General features: G+C 37.2%; 1 protein-coding gene and 1 pseudogene across 2 annotated transcripts; one reads left to right on the forward strand and one right to left on the reverse strand.

Annotated features, from left to right (window-relative positions):
- Window positions 2,127-16,982, reverse strand: LOC109232931 (ribonuclease P protein subunit p29-like). 2 transcript variants are annotated; one of them, XM_019398625.1, is made up of 10 exons: window positions 16,701-16,982; window positions 7,528-7,563; window positions 7,354-7,430; window positions 7,012-7,265; window positions 5,932-6,000; window positions 5,747-5,805; window positions 5,353-5,454; window positions 3,169-3,318; window positions 2,942-3,077; window positions 2,127-2,590 (listed from the first exon to the last, which is right to left on the reverse strand). In XM_019398625.1, the coding sequence occupies exons 1-8, from the start codon at window positions 16,927-16,929 to the stop codon at window positions 3,221-3,223; spliced, it is 924 nt and encodes a 307-aa protein (XP_019254170.1). In that variant the 5' UTR covers window positions 16,930-16,982; the 3' UTR covers window positions 2,127-2,590; window positions 2,942-3,077; window positions 3,169-3,220. The 2 variants fall into 2 exon arrangements, with proteins under 2 accessions (XP_019254170.1, XP_019254169.1); XM_019398624.1 differs by lacking the exon at window positions 2,127-2,590 and having other exon boundaries at window positions 2,692-3,077.
- LOC109232930 lies at window positions 7,992-9,519 on the forward strand (annotated as a pseudogene).

The raw sequence follows: 17,503 nt of genomic DNA on the forward strand, positions 1-17,503 counted from the left end.
TTTTAGTTAAAAAGGTAGTTTATTTTGTCTTAACAATGACACTTGGCTTTTTGTGATTATGCCACATGGCTTTTTGTGATTATGGGTAGTTTTTTTTTTATTTTATATTTTCGTTTTTTAATATAGCTAATTATAATATATTTATATTTATTAATTCAAAAAGAGTAACTAATTAATTCAAATTTTAAAAAAGTTTTTTGGTTAAAGAGGTAAGACAATAATTAATTTTTTGCATTTTTTTATTGTAGCTAATTTAATTTTTTATTATTTTTCATTTTTTTTATTTTAAAATAACTTTGAAACACCAACTATAAACTACTCCCCAATTTGAATGGGTAGTTATTTTTTTAATATTTTCGTTTTTTAATATAGCTAATTATAATATATTTATATTTATTAATTCAAAAAGAGTAACTAATTAATTCAAAATTTTAAAAAGTTTTTTAGTTAAAAAGGTAGTTTATTTTGTCTTAACAATGACACTTGGCTTTTTGTGATTATGCCACTTGGCTTAACCACATGATTCACTACTCTCCTTTTAATATAATATAGATTTATTTGTATTTACAAAAGCATGGAAATTCAGGAGCACTTGCAAATTAGATAAGACGGAGAAAAGAAAAGGTGGCGATATCACTGTCTACAGGTCGCGACATGAGATCTAAAGTGCAAATACTCGACGCCGTAAATCAAGAAACAAAGTGAAATGGTTGTACGTAATAACTAATAAGTCTAGATAGACAAAATATACTTTAAAAGTTAAATGCCGATTTCAGTTTTAACCAATTCAAAAAGATGTTAGACTTTGAAAATCTGATCGTTGCCACATAAATTAAGACATGAGAAGTCTAAGAGAGGCAATTTTCATCCTTGTATTATTGCTTTATTCCAGTTTTAGTCCTTGTATTATTTGACTGAACTCATTAAACCTTCAATTAATTCAATTGTGCGACTTTAAGCCCTTAAACTAAGGAGGAGGAGCTCCTTCTTCAGTTTTTTGGCAGCCACGTGAGCGGAGTTCCAGAGACTAGTAGTGTACGTCAAATTAATTGAAGGTCAAATGCGCTCACACGAATAATAGAAAGATCAAAATTGGAATAAAGCAATAATTCAGGGGCTAAAACTGTTATTTACCTTAACATGAATTACATCCTAATTACTTAAGAAATTATCCAATGATATCAAAGACAAGGGAAGAATTCCAAAGAGTTCTTAAAGAACCCCAAAAGGCTTCCATAGAACCTCACATAAATATGTCATCTAATAGATTAAAAATCGTACATTACTCCTATTTAAAGTACTATATATAACAAAACAATAAGCTTAGACCCAATTTCAAATACTTTAAAATAACAAAAGTCTTAACATAAATAAAGGAGTCAAGAGGCTAGTGGGGCGTTTGGAACCATAGTTAAGTCAACCTCGAGTCTAGTCAAATCCATGATCAAAATTTGTCAACCTTGGTTAACCCTTCGTAAAACCTTCCAGCCTTCTTAAAGACGCCGAGGCAAAATTATGTGCTGCCGACCTGCCGTGCCACATCAACGTCCTACTCCATATTGCTTTTTCAGCTTTTTTTAATCATGGTGGTGTCTAGGTCAGCTTGCGTGCACCTCGAATAATTTCACGGGATTTTTGCTCCACCTCCACCAGCAATATGTATCAGTTAACTCTATCCACCAAGGCTTGGATAGATGAGAAGAAATCACCTAGTATTTTTTGCCTCCACTGAAGTTTAAATTTGAAATCTCATGGTTCTCACCTACTTCATTGACCACGTCACTTTTTCAGCCTATATTGATTGTCGTTCGATAGTGGGGATTTGGGAAAGTAAAGACTATTAACACATATTGCACATTACCAAAACATTCCGGTTATCATGGTGAGTTTCACGAACGTATTGTCCTTTAGATTATAGATGAAAAGTATCGGCTGCTCAAATGATCAAAATATGAATTCACCATTCGGTTTAAAACACAACATACACAGTATATTCCCATAGTGTGACGTGAGATCTGAGAAGAGTAATGTATACGCAGGCATTATCCCTACCTTGTAGAGGTTAGATAAACTGTTTTCAGTAGACCATTCGGTGTAAAACACATTGGCTCAAAATCAAAGTAAACTGGTTAAATACCTTGTCCATTTGTTAATACTACTATCCTTTCCCAAGGTCCAGATGCCTACCTTCTTGTATCACAAAGATAGCCATATAAACAAAGCAAACCATTCAATTTAGTTCGTCCGAATTTGTGTCAAAGTATATGCTTTTATGAGCTTTATACGAGTATCCTCTGATTCCCATGTACCTTCTGGAATCAAAGGCCAATATAGATATTTACTTGAGGTCGTTGTAGGAACCCATAAACTTCAACTCCCGAATCTGCCTCTATATTAGGCCATCTAGTAGTATTAAGCCAGTGCGGGAGCATGTAATAATAACATGAAAGAAGTCACTCAACTCCTGGTTTATGCTTAGAAACTATATCTTTTTCGTGGTTAGTTTGGTGCTTTCAGCTACATCGAGAACCAGAAATTCACTACCAAAGAAAACTATAGCTGCTCTTTTTCTTGCCATTCTGTCCATGTGCTGCAAACAACAAGAATTGCAGAGGGATTCTGTCATTATATAGAAAGGGTAATATTCATGAATGCAAGAAGAGAAGCTTTATCCAAGAAAATTCTAGGTCCTTTATTTTAACAGTAAAATCATTACGATAAATATCTCTTTCTGAGTAAAAGTTAACTGTACAACTCTAAATGTCCCAAGGGATATCCCAACTTGCAAAATGAATTTCTGTTGCAGCAACAGATATGCTCCTTGAACAGTGTCTCAATTGAGATTATAAAACTTGCTTTGATTCTTATCACTGAGAAAAAGAATACCTAACAAAGATGCTTTCAATTCTAACACTATATTAAAATTTCAAAAACTAAATACCCCTTTAGATGCCTCCTCTATTCTCCCACTGTAAGCCCAAAGTATCTTTCTTTTCGTGATCAGCCTCGGCTAAAAAGAATGAAACTAGGACGAGCAAAATTCCAAGCAACAATACAGCCATTGGAATCAATTTTCCCTGTAAAATGATATTGCAAAAGGATGTTTAATCATAACCAAAGCTTGTTGTAACATTTTTAGACATGTATTGTGGATGAAGCCACTCCCACCTGAAGCAATGCCAAGACATATTCCATACGATAAATATCCATGTTAACAATATCATGTAATCATGTTTCTCGAACTGAGTTTGTCTCCGAGCAATGTAACTTTCCAGCAGTCCACTTGCAGCATAAATACAGAAAGCTTTTTTGGTACAACTGCAGTTCAGATAAGCAATTGGATAAGAAAAGCAGTGGAAAACAAGTATTAACAAGAACCGGACTTCAGCATTCTTGCGCCATCCCTTCTCCTCTTGGTATAAATAGAAAAGGGAAACAGAAATTGTTTTTTCTTAGCTTGGTTAAAGAATTTCGAGCTCTTTGCATTTTGCGCTCCTCATGCATACATCATTATTTTATTTGCAACCTACCCTCGATTTGCCCCCTAATATATTAATCTTTCAGCAAGTCATGTAACAACTCATTTGGAAAGGGACAAAATAGTAGTAATAATAGAATTTTGATCAGATTTTTCGTTTTGAGGAATTTTTTTTGATTATTGCTTATGCTTTCCTAAGCCGAGGATCTATTAGAAACAACCTCTCTATCTCCATAAAGTAAGGGTAAGGTCTGCGTACACACTACCCTCCCCAGACCCCCTATGTGGGATTATACTGGGTATGTTGTTATTGTTAATTTCTTTTATTACGTTTGTATTGATAAGGAATAGAATTTTGATTACATTAGTTACTTTTTGCCAAACACACCCAGTACTTATGAGTATCTAATATTGGCAACTTTGTTTCCCCAAGAGCACTGGTGCAAGTATACAATTTTTTTCTAGATATAAAAAGCTTTTCTATTTAAATGATTTTCAGATAAATAATCAATTTGTCTAATATGCTTTTTCCGGCGGCTTCTGGTGAGTTTTTATATAATTGCTTGTGAAAATTAGAGCAGCAGGACAGCATACTAATGTATGTATTTACAATTAAGTCTGTAGTCCGCAGTGCTTAATAATATACACTTATGATTGTAGAATCTGATAAATATAGTTTTGGTTTTGGCTCCTTTCTTTAACAAAACTGGACCTTAATCAACTACTTTTCTATTCTTGTCTTTCTATTTTCAATTTTGTTTTCCCAGTGAATTTCCAACAAAAAAGGTGGCACAAACAAACTCAAAAGGGAGTTGTATGCACTGAGAATTCACACTTTTTATGCCCAACAAGATGACATATATATCTCTAAAGAGTAGAATCAAGTGTGTTTGGAAAAGATAAATTAAATGGAATTAAAATTATAGCATTCCTACTTTACCCCTTCATTGATGAGTGTTTTAATGATTTTGCAAGAAGATCAATACATTGGGGGGCAAATCTTAAAAGTTAAGAAGATATGGTGCAAACCAAAAATTTACATACATGTTAGGTTGTGCAAAAATGCAAAGAACTCAAGATTTTCATATACAATGTTGAAGTTAGCTAGAATTATGATTCATTCCTTATAATCCAGTACAGCCTACTTCTAAGACATTGCTAATTCATTCAAAACAATAACTGATGAAGTAAAGACCACTGCTCCATTTTGATTTTTAGTGGACACACTCTTCAGGATGTGAAAATCCAAGTTTTGGAACTACGGACTTAGTCAGCGAGCCTCTGAAACTGTCTATAACATAATAAGAACCAGCTAATCTAAACACTATTTTGGAGAATATACATAATTTACCAACAAGGTGTATCAAGTAAAAGTTTCAGGTTGACAACTCACAACTTAATGAGAAGTCAAAGAACTAAGTAGCTGAAATAAGGATAAGGTTGGACAAGAGCATTTATCAAATGAGCCTAAGCTGAGGTAAGATTCCCAGAAAGAGAGTCAGGAAGGGTGACTATTCATACAATATTTCTTTTAGAGCAAATCCGCTAAGGTGCCGATTTTCCTGTGGATTCAAAATTGACATACAATCTAGTAAAGCTAAAATGTGAATGGCACAAGTAGAGACGAAAACTACCAGAACTTGAAAAAACTGCCGCACTTGGTGCTTAATTCATTGCTTATCAAGGCGAGTAGCCCCAGCAAAAATTACTCAACCAAGAAAACTAAAGAAAAGAGAAGACAGAAGCAGCAAATCATAATTCGTTTTATTCCGGTATTAGGGCTACTGAAAGTGGACTGCAAAAGACATATTTGCTACTTCATAAGTTCATATAGCTAGCTACCAACAAAATGCAAAATTGAACAGGATATAAACCTTGGAATTTGTTGTCTTCTGTGATTATTCCAAATGTTTCTACGGTCTCACGAATCATGATACCGCGTACACCACTTAAGCCAGCTATTTTGCACTGAACAACTGCAGGAAATAAGTGCCGCAATGTTTCAGAAACGAAGTTGTTATATTCTCTGTGTGCATGTGCCAGTGTGCAAGAGTTAAACACAGTGAACCCAATTTACCTATGACAGTTCTATTCTTCAGGCTTTAGCTAAAGATAACTGCTTATCGTAATTTAGCTCAAAAGAATGTTTAAGTCCTTGTAAAACATTAAGACAGGACAGATTCAGCGACTAATAACATAGCATTTCCTTAAAATAGTTTTGAAGGGTCTACCTAAAAGAGTTAAAAGGAGAGCGGGTTTATTATTTACCTAGAATTAGTGCACCATGTAAGTCTGCATTAAGGAGACATTGTGATAACTGATTTTTCCTGCAAGGCCAATACTGCAGGTCAGAGAGACATACAAGTCAATCGTTTAGCTGAATCATTAGAGAAAAAAGGCTTCTTTCTTGAAAAACAAAACCATAGACAAAAGCGAGGTAACAAAAAGCCAACCCAATATTCTTCAGGAGTTTTGTTACATAGTCTTTCCACTTATCGTGCATTGGCTTGAAGATATCATAGCTGTAGAACAAGCCACAAAAGAAATCTCAGAACCAGAGATGATCTGGGTAACACCAGAAAGTGAGTATATAACTTTGCTGCTCAAATCAATGCAACATATGTGTGTGTGTGTATCCACATTAAATAAAAAAAGGAAAAAAGAGCAAAAAAGGGGGAAAAAGACACCCAACCTATAAAAGGACAAATGAAAACAGGGAACTTAACTAGTCAAAATAAGAACAACAAGGAATATGGCCAAGCCAACATTGGCACTATATATCCATGAGGTATCATCAACTGTGAGGTCTAGGAATATTTGGCTCTATCTGACCCCACAGACGCAGCCCCAGAAAGTCGAGCCCTTAAAAAGTATAATCATTCCTGCTGAAGAAGTTGGAGAACTTTGTCCCTAGAATCCTAGATGAATAATATAGCTAAAAAGTCAAATAAGTAGACAGCTGAATTTGATCATTTGGAAATTGAATTTTATGTAGCGGAACCACACGGGTGTAAGATATCCTTGCCTTTAACTTTCTACATAAGCAATATGCCAATATCTAATGCAAATAACACTAGGGAGAAGTACTAGCAGCTTATTCGTCTATTGTTCTCCTGAGGATAACTGTGCAGAAAATTACCACAGCAAATAGAGGACAGGCATCACATGCAACATGAGATACAGTGCAGCAGCTAATCTCTTACTCAAGAGTCATCGCATGAAAAGGTCATCTTACTGCCTTTTTCATGTGATGGCTCTTAATTAGAAGATTACTTACCCATTTTTTAACAATAGTAAAATAAGGAAATAATCACACCAACATTAAATCTATAAACCGCCATGAGACTTCAGCATTCAACTTCCAACATAATCGAACTCATCTAGTTAAACAGAAGTAGAAAAAAAAAACGAACCGCAGAGCACTGTAGCAAGTTCAAAAACTACACATAATTCCTCACTGAGAAGGGCAAAATGTTTTTAAAAGACAAGCTAAAACTTATTTATTGTTAAAAGAAAAAAAAAGTGCAACTCACTTGTGGAACTCTTGAGGCAAATCAAATGATCCAAATTTCTTATGTTGCTTTATGGACATATGTCTTTTAGATCTCTTTGACTGTCTCTGCAAAGCCCGATTACGAGCTCCAGTAGCAATGCTACTTTTTTGAACAACATTATCAAGAAGAATCCAGTTATCAACTTTCACATTTTTTGACCCCTGCATATATTTCTGGGCTGAATCACCATGTTGGAGAAGATCATGCAAAATATCGTTAACAGTACCGGTAATCTGTAACAAACAAAGGGGATACAATAAAGAAGCTATTAACTAAGAGTGCGCATTCTTGAAGCATTATTTTGTTCACGTGTATTCTTACCTCAGTAGTAATTTTCAGAAGATTCTTGTCTACTGAATGGGAGAGTTGAAGGTACGCTGGATTATTCAGTTCAACATCTATGTTGCAGGATGAAATTCAGCATCCTAGATTAGTCTCATGTATACCTTTCTATAGATAAAAATGTAAGAGAAGCATACAGTAGAAAGGTTTTACCTTGAGAAGATGGATGGCCAGAAAAAGATAAATAGCCTACAAATAAACCAGGAAAATGTTTGGATGAGATAAATTAAGAGGGAATCACTTTTTTAAAGAATGAAATCAAGAGGGAATCACACTAAGATGTTTAACGTACATTCCTGGAAAATGCCAACTGTTTACACTGTTTTTGGATGCCACAATTTAACTACGGATAAATCAAAGAGAATAAAAAGAAAGAAATCCACGGTTTAGCACTGAACTGAACTTAGGTTTCTGAAACCTGCTATACAGACTACAGATTCACTCTGGAATTCATTGCATTGTCTTCATATATTTTCTTCAAAGCAAAAGTTTCCGTGCCATCTCATTATCTGGTGGAGAGAGCAGCGTTGGCATTCGATGAATTTGGTAGGCCATTCATAATAATCAAGGAGCAAGAACAGAAAACCAGATGGCCTTGATGCTCAAAAGGCCAACAATTCTTTTTGAAAAGGAAATATTGATCGCTTTGTAAATGCTAACGTACCCCTTATGGGTGGTCTTGAAAGGCCAACACTTATGCCGGAAAAGTCATAGCTGGCATTCTCCCCACTTCTCTTGGTTCTAAGGGCATGGACAAGATGCTTCAGAGCCCTAATGGTGATGTCACCATCAGAAATGATGGTGCAACCATCTTGGAGCAGATGGATGTTGAAAATCAGATTAAGAAGTTGATGGTTGAGCTGTCACGAAGTCAAGATTACTTGGTAATGGAACTACTGGAGTTGTTGACATGGCTGGGCACTTCTAGAACAAGCAGAGAGGTTGTTAAACGTGGTAATCACCCTATTTGAATCACAGAAGTATATGAAATGGCTTCAAGGATATAAATTGAGCATTCGGAGTGAATTGAGCAGAAGTTTGAATTTGGAGGGAATGAGCTTTGATTCAAACCTGCAGGACTACTTTTTCATCTAAGATTGTGAACAAATGCAAGCTGTTGCAGATTTAAAGAGGAAGGATGTTCGCCTGGACCTATTCAAAGTTGAGCAAAAAGTGGAAAGTTATAGGACAGAGAGCTAATTTATGGTATTGTAGTTGGCAAAGATACGAGTCATCCTCAGATGCCAAAGCAAATTGAGGATGCAAAAATTGCCATTTTGACTTGTCCTTTTGAGCCTCCAAAACCAAAGACCAAGCATAAGGTTGACGTTGATACTTTAAAAAAAAATCAAACTTTAGGACGAGCAGAAGTACTTCGATGACATGGTTCAGAAATACAAGGATGCCACTTCAGTTATTTACCAGTGGGTTTTTTTTTGATGAAGCAAGCTACTTACTGATGCATATAATCAACCTGCTGTTAGATGGGTAGGAGGTGTGGAGTTGGAGCTGATAGCAATTGCTCAGGTGGAGAATTGTGCCAAGGTTTCAAGAGTTGACAACTAAAAAGACTTGACAGAACTAGTCTGGTTCTAGAGAAATCATTTGGTACAATAAAGGACAGAATGACATGCATTGAACACTCTGCAAATTTAAGGCTGTGACCTTATTTATCGGTGGTGGTAACAAAGGAGACATAATGTAGTATCCATTATGCTTTGTGCGTGGCTAGAAATCTTATCCGCAATAATTCTATTGTATATGGGTGGTGGTTCAGCAGAGATCTCTTGCTCAATTGCTGCTTGAAACAGCAACTGTATAAACACCCAGGAGCTGAGCAGTATACTATTTGGATTCTATCCCAATGGCACTTGCTGAGAATAGTGGTCTCCAACACGTTGAAACTCTATCTGCTGTTAAATCTCAGCAAATTAAGGAAAACAATCCTTGTTGTGGAATAGATTGCAATGATGTTGGCACAAATGACATGCGTGAACAACATGTCTTTAAGACAGATTTGGAAGCAACAGCAGATGTTGCTTGCAACTCGGGTTGTTAAGATGATTCTAAAGATTGACGATGTCATTAGTCCATCTGATTATTGATGTTAAGTACGCAAATGCAAACTTTTGCTTCGCCTAACAGATGATGAACAAAGTACCTTTGGCAATGCCACTCCAAGTAGTTTTGGTTTCTGTGTCATGTGTTTTGAGTACAGTTTTGGTGGTTGACCAATTGTTGTGAGTTTCGGATTGAACATGTTGTTTCCGTTGATGATCGGTGCCTTGTCACAATTTGCTCTATCAAAAGCTTATTTGCTATCTCTAAGGGATTTTACCCTTTTCCAAAAAAATCTAACAAAACCAAATTCCTCATTTTATTCAGCTGCCCAAGAAAAAGAAAAACTACACGTATCTTCTGCACGTAAAACATGTTGTCTGTTATAAGGTCACATAAAACAAGTTTTCTTCTCCATTTATCATTTTCGGGCAGTAATACAGTGAATTATAATGTAATTACAACTAAGTTCTTTCGGAAAACCAGTTCCAATCACATATAATTCCAAAACACAGTTCCGATCAACGAGAAAGAATTAAACATAGTAATTGCAAGAGTGTTCTTTCTTTCTAAATAGTGGGACTTCGTGGTCAACATCGACAAGCTGTTCTAGTGTTGGATTCCGCTACTGAATACAAATAATGCAGGCTCTGGGGAAAATGTGGAAGCATGAGCACTAGGTTGGTCTTGAATAAATTGAAGAGGAAAAATGACTGACACTATGCTTAGGAAGTGATACACTGTCACGAACTATGGCAATTTGATGACCAGATGAAGGCTATATTAGGATTTTAATCAAACTTAAATCTAATTTTGTCATTGTTACAGCCAAAACCGGTTCCTAAAAACTCTCATTATTCGTCCTCTTTCTTCTCTTTCCCTCACTTTATCCAGTCTATGTAAATATGAAAAAATCATTTTCTTTAGTAATCAAGGTTCATCCTCCCCAGACCCCACTTGTGGGATTACACTGGGTTGTTGTTGTTGTTGTAATCAAGGTTCATCCTATAAAACTCGATATACCCAAACACATCATTGAACATGTAATATAAGTTCTTGTCCTAGGTGTAGTTTGTCTCAACTTGCAACCAAAAGTGTCGCCTAGTGGACAATAAGGTGGGTGCAAAACCTTAGAGATCACGGTTCAAACCCCAGAAGAGGCAAAAAAACACTAGATGTTTCTTCACCTAAGTGGACAGAGTTACCGGGTACCAGGTGGGAGGTAGCATGTACCCGGCGGAATAGTCAAGGTGTACACAAGTTGACCGAATACACCAATGTTATATATAAAAAGAAGTGTAGTTTGTCTCCACTTTCTGAGTTTCTTTCCACTTAGAATACATCTCAACTGTAAAGACAATAGATAAAACACCAAAGAGCAGACTTTCCTGCTCTATTTTCCTTCCTCCAAGCTTTGGTGAGAGTATAAACACCAAGGCGCAGAGCCTGAGTGTCGGTGCAGGTTCGGCTGAACCTAGTAACTTTGGTTTGAATTTTGTATTTGTCATAAAAGAATCATTGAATATGTACAATTTATTAATGAAGCATGGTGTAGTTTGAAGTACAACAGTCACGCATTCCTTAATAATCAAAACAAACTTACATAAACTATTGAGACTATTGGCTATTTATGTAAAGTGGCTAGTGTTGTAAAGTGGCTATTCATTTCAGTTATAGTTCTTTAGTTAGGACATGTATATATACTACATTTGCAAATGTAAATAACAGAGGTTCATTTTCCTAATTTCTATCTCCTTCTCTTCCTTCCAGAATGTTCTCTCTCTCGTAAGAACCTCCATAGTTATGGATATGATAGCTTGAATTACTTTCTATCTCAGTCAATTTACATGGTATCAGAGCGTTCCGATCTACTACATTTCTGTCACTTTCTCTCTATTTTGTACCCGTCAATTTTGAGTTTCATCTCAAATCGATTGATCGTCGGAGAAATCTTCATTTTGCCCTAATTTTGCGTCGGAGAAGAGGTTTTCGTTTCTAAGGTACATAATCATACATCTCAGTTCAATTACTGATGGCCGTGGATGATTTGAACGATGCAACTAGCACTGATGTGCACGTCGGAGTTTCAGGAAATTCCGGTATTGATCCCGGCGATCCTCTGTATTTGCACCCGTCGGATAATCCCGGAGCTATGCTCGTTTCAGCTGCCTTCAGTGGCGTTGGCTACCGTTCGTGGAGGCGCAGTGTGTTGCGAGGTTTATCAGTGAAGAATAAGCTAGGGTTCATAAATGGCGAGTGTAAGCGCCCAGATCCTCAGTCACCTACGTTCCGGCAATGGATACGTTGTGATGATATGGTGACTTCGTGGATCCTCAATTCTCTGTCAAAAGAAATAGCAGACAGTGTTGAATATGCAAATGATGCCATGGAGTTATGGATCGAACTAGAAGATAGATATGAACAGACGAATGGAGCCAGATTATATCAAATACAAAAGGAGATAAATGATACTTCTCAAGGAACTCTCGACATTACCAGTTACTACACCAAATTGAAGAAACTCTGGGAAGAGTTGAGTACCTTAAGTAAGAAATCCCAATGCACATGTAGCTGCACTTGTGGAGCAAAGGAAAATTTCTACAAAGCTGAACAGGATAGGCGTTTAATACAATTTCTCATGGGCCTGAATGAAACCTACACTGTAATTCGAGGTAGCATTCTCATGATGAATCCACTCCCCAACCTTGCTCAAGCCTTTTCTCTCCTAATACAGGATGAGAAGCAAAGGGAAATCAAACCTCATACTCAGCTGTTTGTTGAATCAACCTCCATGAGTGTTACCAGTTCCAGACCTAGTGGTTATAGAACCAATTATTCACCTAACAACAACCAAACCATGCTGGACAAGGAAGGGGAAGACCTATGTGTGATTATTGCAAAAAACCAGGGCACACCAAGGATAAGCGTTTTAAACTACATGGTTATCCTGAGAATTTTGGATATTCTCGAAATCAGAATTATAATCCAAATCAGCAATATAATCCAAATCAGCAATTCAATCGCAACCAGAACTTCAATAAAGGAAAGAGAGTAGTGGCCAGTGTTTATGGGGATCATTCCTCTGAAATGTTATCCAACAAAGAAGATGAACAAAGTGACCTGAATGCAGACCAAACTATCAGTCTGTCAAAGGAGCATTATGGACAAATTCTGAGTTTACTTCAACACTTTCAGGCTGGCAATGAAAAAAAAACTGCAAGTCCCAATAACTCTATCAATGGAGCTGTGAACTTTGCAGGTATAATAGTCTGCACTTCTTCTATAGATTTTGGTAAATTGTCATGTCAGTGTCTCAAAAACAAGGCTGAGTCTTGGATTCTAGACTCAGGGGCATCAAACCACATGACTTTCAATAAATCCTTAATGACTAACATCATAACATTACCTTATCCTCTCCTAGTTGTTTTACCAAATGGATACAAAGTGAGAGTAACTGAGATTGGTAGTGTAATCCTTGTGCCTGACATCACCTTGCATAAAGTAATGTTTGTACCTTCATTCAGATACAACCTCATTTCTATTCATGGTCTGACTAGTGTAAATCCTAGGAGTTTAGTAGCTTTCACTAATAACCTTTGTGTTATGCAGGCCCCTTCAATGAAGAGGCCTCTGGAAATTGGTAAAGCTTGTGATGGGCTATATCTTCTCTGTCCAAAGTGTCTGAGAAACAAGTATTCAGGTTCTTCTGTCAACAATTCCCTTTGCACACACAACTCACACCAATGTCACAGTTCACACTGTCACTCTGATTCACCTGTACATAGTTCATTGTCCACAAATAAATGTGTATCTTTTTCTCCACATGTAAATATCCCATGTTTGAATAATACAAATGATAGTTTGAATTCTTCTGTGTCATCTAGTACTGATATTGATGTTTTGTGGCACAATAGACTTGGGCATGTACCCTTTGTCAAAATGAAAGGGATTACCTCTATCCCAGTTTCTTTTTCCCCAAAACAGCCTTTTCTTTGCTCTATTTGTCCAATGGCTAGACAAGGAAGATTGCCATTTCCTCAGAAAACAAATTTTTCCACAAAAATATTCCAAGTTCTACACATTGACATATGGGGACCTTACCATGTGCCAACTCATGATAACTACAAATACTTCCTTACTTTGGTGGATGATTATAGTAGGTCCACTTGGACCAACCTTCTTTCATGCAAAAGCAATGCATTACAAGTCTTGAAATCCTTTGTCTCTATGGTTGAAACTCAGTTTAACACAAAAATCAAAACAATCAGATCTGACAATGGGTCAGAGTTCACCGGTACAGAGGCCAAAATGTTTTACCAAACTAAAGGCATAATCCATCAAAGGACTTGCCCTTATACACCCAAACAGAATGGCATAGTGGAAAGAAAACATAAATATCTACTAGAAACTGCCAGGGCACTCCTTTTTCAATCAAAACTACCTATAAAATACTGGGATGAATGCATTTTATGTGCAACATACATCATAAACAGATTTCCCTCTTCTCATAGCTACCCTAAATCTCCCTTTGAACTACTTTACAACAAAATACCAACATACTCTCATATGAGGAGTTTTGGATGCCTTTGTTACCCATCTATACCAAAAATACACAGAGACAAGTTTAAACCTAGAACATCTCCACACATATTCATTGGCTATCCCTATGGAGTCAAAGGGTACAAGGTCTTGAGTCTTGCCACTAAGAAGATATCTGTCTCTAGAGATGTTGTGTTCATTGAGAGTTTGTTTCCTTTCACTTTGTCCCCTGATAATTCTTCTTTCCCCTCTATCCTCACTACTGTTCCACCTACTAACATACTTCAGGAAGGTACAGACTTTACCTATGAAAGTGATACTGGTCCAAGTGTGAGACATGATCCATCTCTGCACCCTGAACCAAATCCATCTCAGCACCCTGAACCAAATAACACCTCTGACAGCCCATCCTATCCTTTGTCACAGTCTGATACATCTCAATTCCCAGACCACATTTCATCACCACCAGTTCACCAGCCTACTAACACTCCTGCTATTCTAAGAAAATCACAAAGACCACATAAAACACCTGCATATCTACAAGACTACCTACATTCACTCCCTGCACTGAAACCATCATCTTCTGTTGCCTCCACTAGCTCTGCTGCACCCTTTTCCCTTAGTGCATCTTTTTCTAATTGCCACCATATCACCCATGATGCCCTGAATCTTGAAAGCCAAAGTCTTGTGAGAGACATCTGCAATGACAGTGAACCCTCATCTTATGAGGAGGCAGCTGTGAACACTGATTGGCAAGCAGCCATGACCCAAGAGTTTGAGGCATTACATGCCAATCACACTTGGGACCTAGTTCCCTTACCTGATGGAAAGAAAGCCATAGGGTGTAAGTGGGTATACAAGATAAAACACAAGGCAGATGGCAGTGTGGAGAGACTTAAAGCCAGGCTAGTTGTGAAAGGTTACACCCAACAAGCTAGAATTGACTATACAGAGACCTTCTCCCCTGTAGTTAAAATGACAACTGTGAGGTCATTAATAGCCATAGCTGTGAAGAAAGGGTGGTACATGTCACAATTAGATGTAAATAATGCATTCCTACATGGGGATCTGAATGAAGAAGTGTATATGGAGGTACCACAGGGTTTGGTAATTGATAACCCAGGCCTAGTTTGCAAACTCAACAAGTCTCTATATGGTCTTAAGCAGGCAGGCAGACAATGGTATGCTAAACTAACAGAAGCACTGTGCTCAAGGGGCTATGTACACTCTATGTATGACTATTCTCTGTTTTACAAGAAAACTGAAGAGTCCACTGTTTATATAGCAGTTTATGTTGATGACATAGTAGTTACAGGGACTGATATTGTGGAAATCACAGAATTGAAGACATTCTTGAACAATAGCTTCAGAATAAAAGATTTGGGCAGACTACATTATTTCTTAGGTTTGGAGATTCTCTACAAAGATAATGGTGTGATAGTTTCCCAGAGAAAATTCACTCTTGATCTGCTAAAAGAGTACCACTGTGTGGATTACAGTACCTTCAATTCTCCATTGGATCCTACTGTGAAACTTAAAGCCAAAGAAGGTGAAAGACTGACAGACCCCACCTATTACAGAAAGCTGATAAGGAAGTTCAACTTCCTCACCAATACAAGATTGGACATAGCTTACAGTGTGCAACACCTAAGTCAGTTCATGGATGATCCTAGAAAACCTCATTTGACTGCAGCTTTTCATTTGCTCAGATACTTGAAGAAGGACCCCACCTTAGGCATATTTCTGTCCAAAGATCAAGACTACACAATCAAGGCATATTGTGACTCAGACTGCGCTGCATGCCCAGATTCCAGAAAATCTGTCAGTGGCTACCTTGTCTTGATGGGGAGCAGCCCAATCAGTTGGAAATCAAAGAAACAGGACACCATCTCCCTCTCTTCTGCAGAAGCAGAGTATAGAGCTTTAAGAAAAGTGGTAGGAGAATTGGTGTGGCTCAGTCGACTATTTGAAGAACTCACAGCACCATTCCTATGTTTTGTGACAGCCAATCAGCCATGCACATAGCCGGGAACTGTATTTCATGAGAGAACCAAACATATAGAAGTTGATTGCCATTTTGTAAGAAGCAAACTGCAGGAGGGTCTGATCTCATTGCATCATGTGGGGACAACAAATCAACTGGCTGACATTCTGACAAAGGCCTTAACAGGGAGTTAAGCATTCAGCAGCTCTACACAAGTTGGCAGTGTTTTCCACACCACCAACTTGAGGGGGGTATTGAGACTATTGGCTATTTATGTAAAGTGGCTAGTGTTGTAAAGTGGCTATTCATTTCAGTTATAGTTCTTTAGTTAGGACATGTATATATACTACATTTGCAAATGTAAATAACAGAGGTTCATTTTCCTAAGTTTTATCTCCTTCTCTTCCTTCCAAAATGTTCTCTCTCTCGTAAGAACCTCCATAGTTATGGATATGATAGCTTGAATTACTTTCTATCTCAGTCAATTTACATAAACTACTTTAGAAAAAGAAGAAAAAAACTATAAATCACAATATCTAAAAATATCTTTGGGAAAAAGAGAAAAAAAGTCGTAGTCAAATCAAAAACCCTTTGACTCATCAAATCGCAGACTGCCTATTAAATTGGAACAGCGAACTACGACTATGGAGTATTTCCCCAGTAATTTGAAATTGAGGCATAGTTGATTAATAATTTTTTAAAACAAAAAGCAGTGAAACAAAGAGGAAAGGTAAAAGGATGAAACCTTTTTTGGATGATATAAAAGAGGAATTTGCCTTTGGTTTGAAGGGCGAAGGCGAATAATTGATGCCCTGGGTAGCAAGTCCACCGTTTTTCTCAACAGGAGTTGTTGTTGTAGCAACTGAGATTTTCTTGTTCTTGTGCTGCTGTACCTCAAGCTCAGCTTTGGCTTGAGCAAATCTTCGCTCTAATGCCTCCATTGTTCGTTTCTTTTGTTCCTCAGCCATCGCCATTGTCGTGCTCTCTGCTCGAGCTTTCTATTGGTTACCTATAAAATATGACAAACTGAATTAGGAGAATGTTTGTTGTCAATCAACTTAAATGGGCCAAGGTATTAACGGGCATTTGCATCTATACCCGTTTTTTGGGGAGAAATTTAAAAATAGCCAGATTTATCACTGGTTGTTGAAAAATAGCCAAGTTTCAAAAGTCATCGAAATTTAGCCACTTTAAATCTGAGCGAAAACACTATTCAAAATCCGAAAAAATACGCCCGTAAATTTTACGGGAGTTCCAGGATAACTATGCTGGAACTCCCGCAAATTTTACGGGAGTTCCAGCAAGTATAATTGTCCAGTATAATATACTGGAGTTTGGAGCACTGGTGCTCCAGTCTCCCGCAAATTTTACAGGAGTTAGCAAAGTATACCGGTCCAGCATAATATGCTGGAGTTCGTACATAAATGCACCAGAACTCCCGTATATTATACTGGACCGGTCCCTATTGCAGCAAAATAGTGACTATTTTTCATTGACTTGATAAACGCTGGCTATTTTTCATTGACCAGTGTGAAAACTGGCTATATC

Source organism: Nicotiana attenuata, chromosome 10, assembly GCF_001879085.1.
Source record: "Nicotiana attenuata strain UT chromosome 10, NIATTr2, whole genome shotgun sequence".
Taxonomy (NCBI): Eukaryota; Viridiplantae; Streptophyta; class Magnoliopsida; order Solanales; family Solanaceae; genus Nicotiana; species Nicotiana attenuata.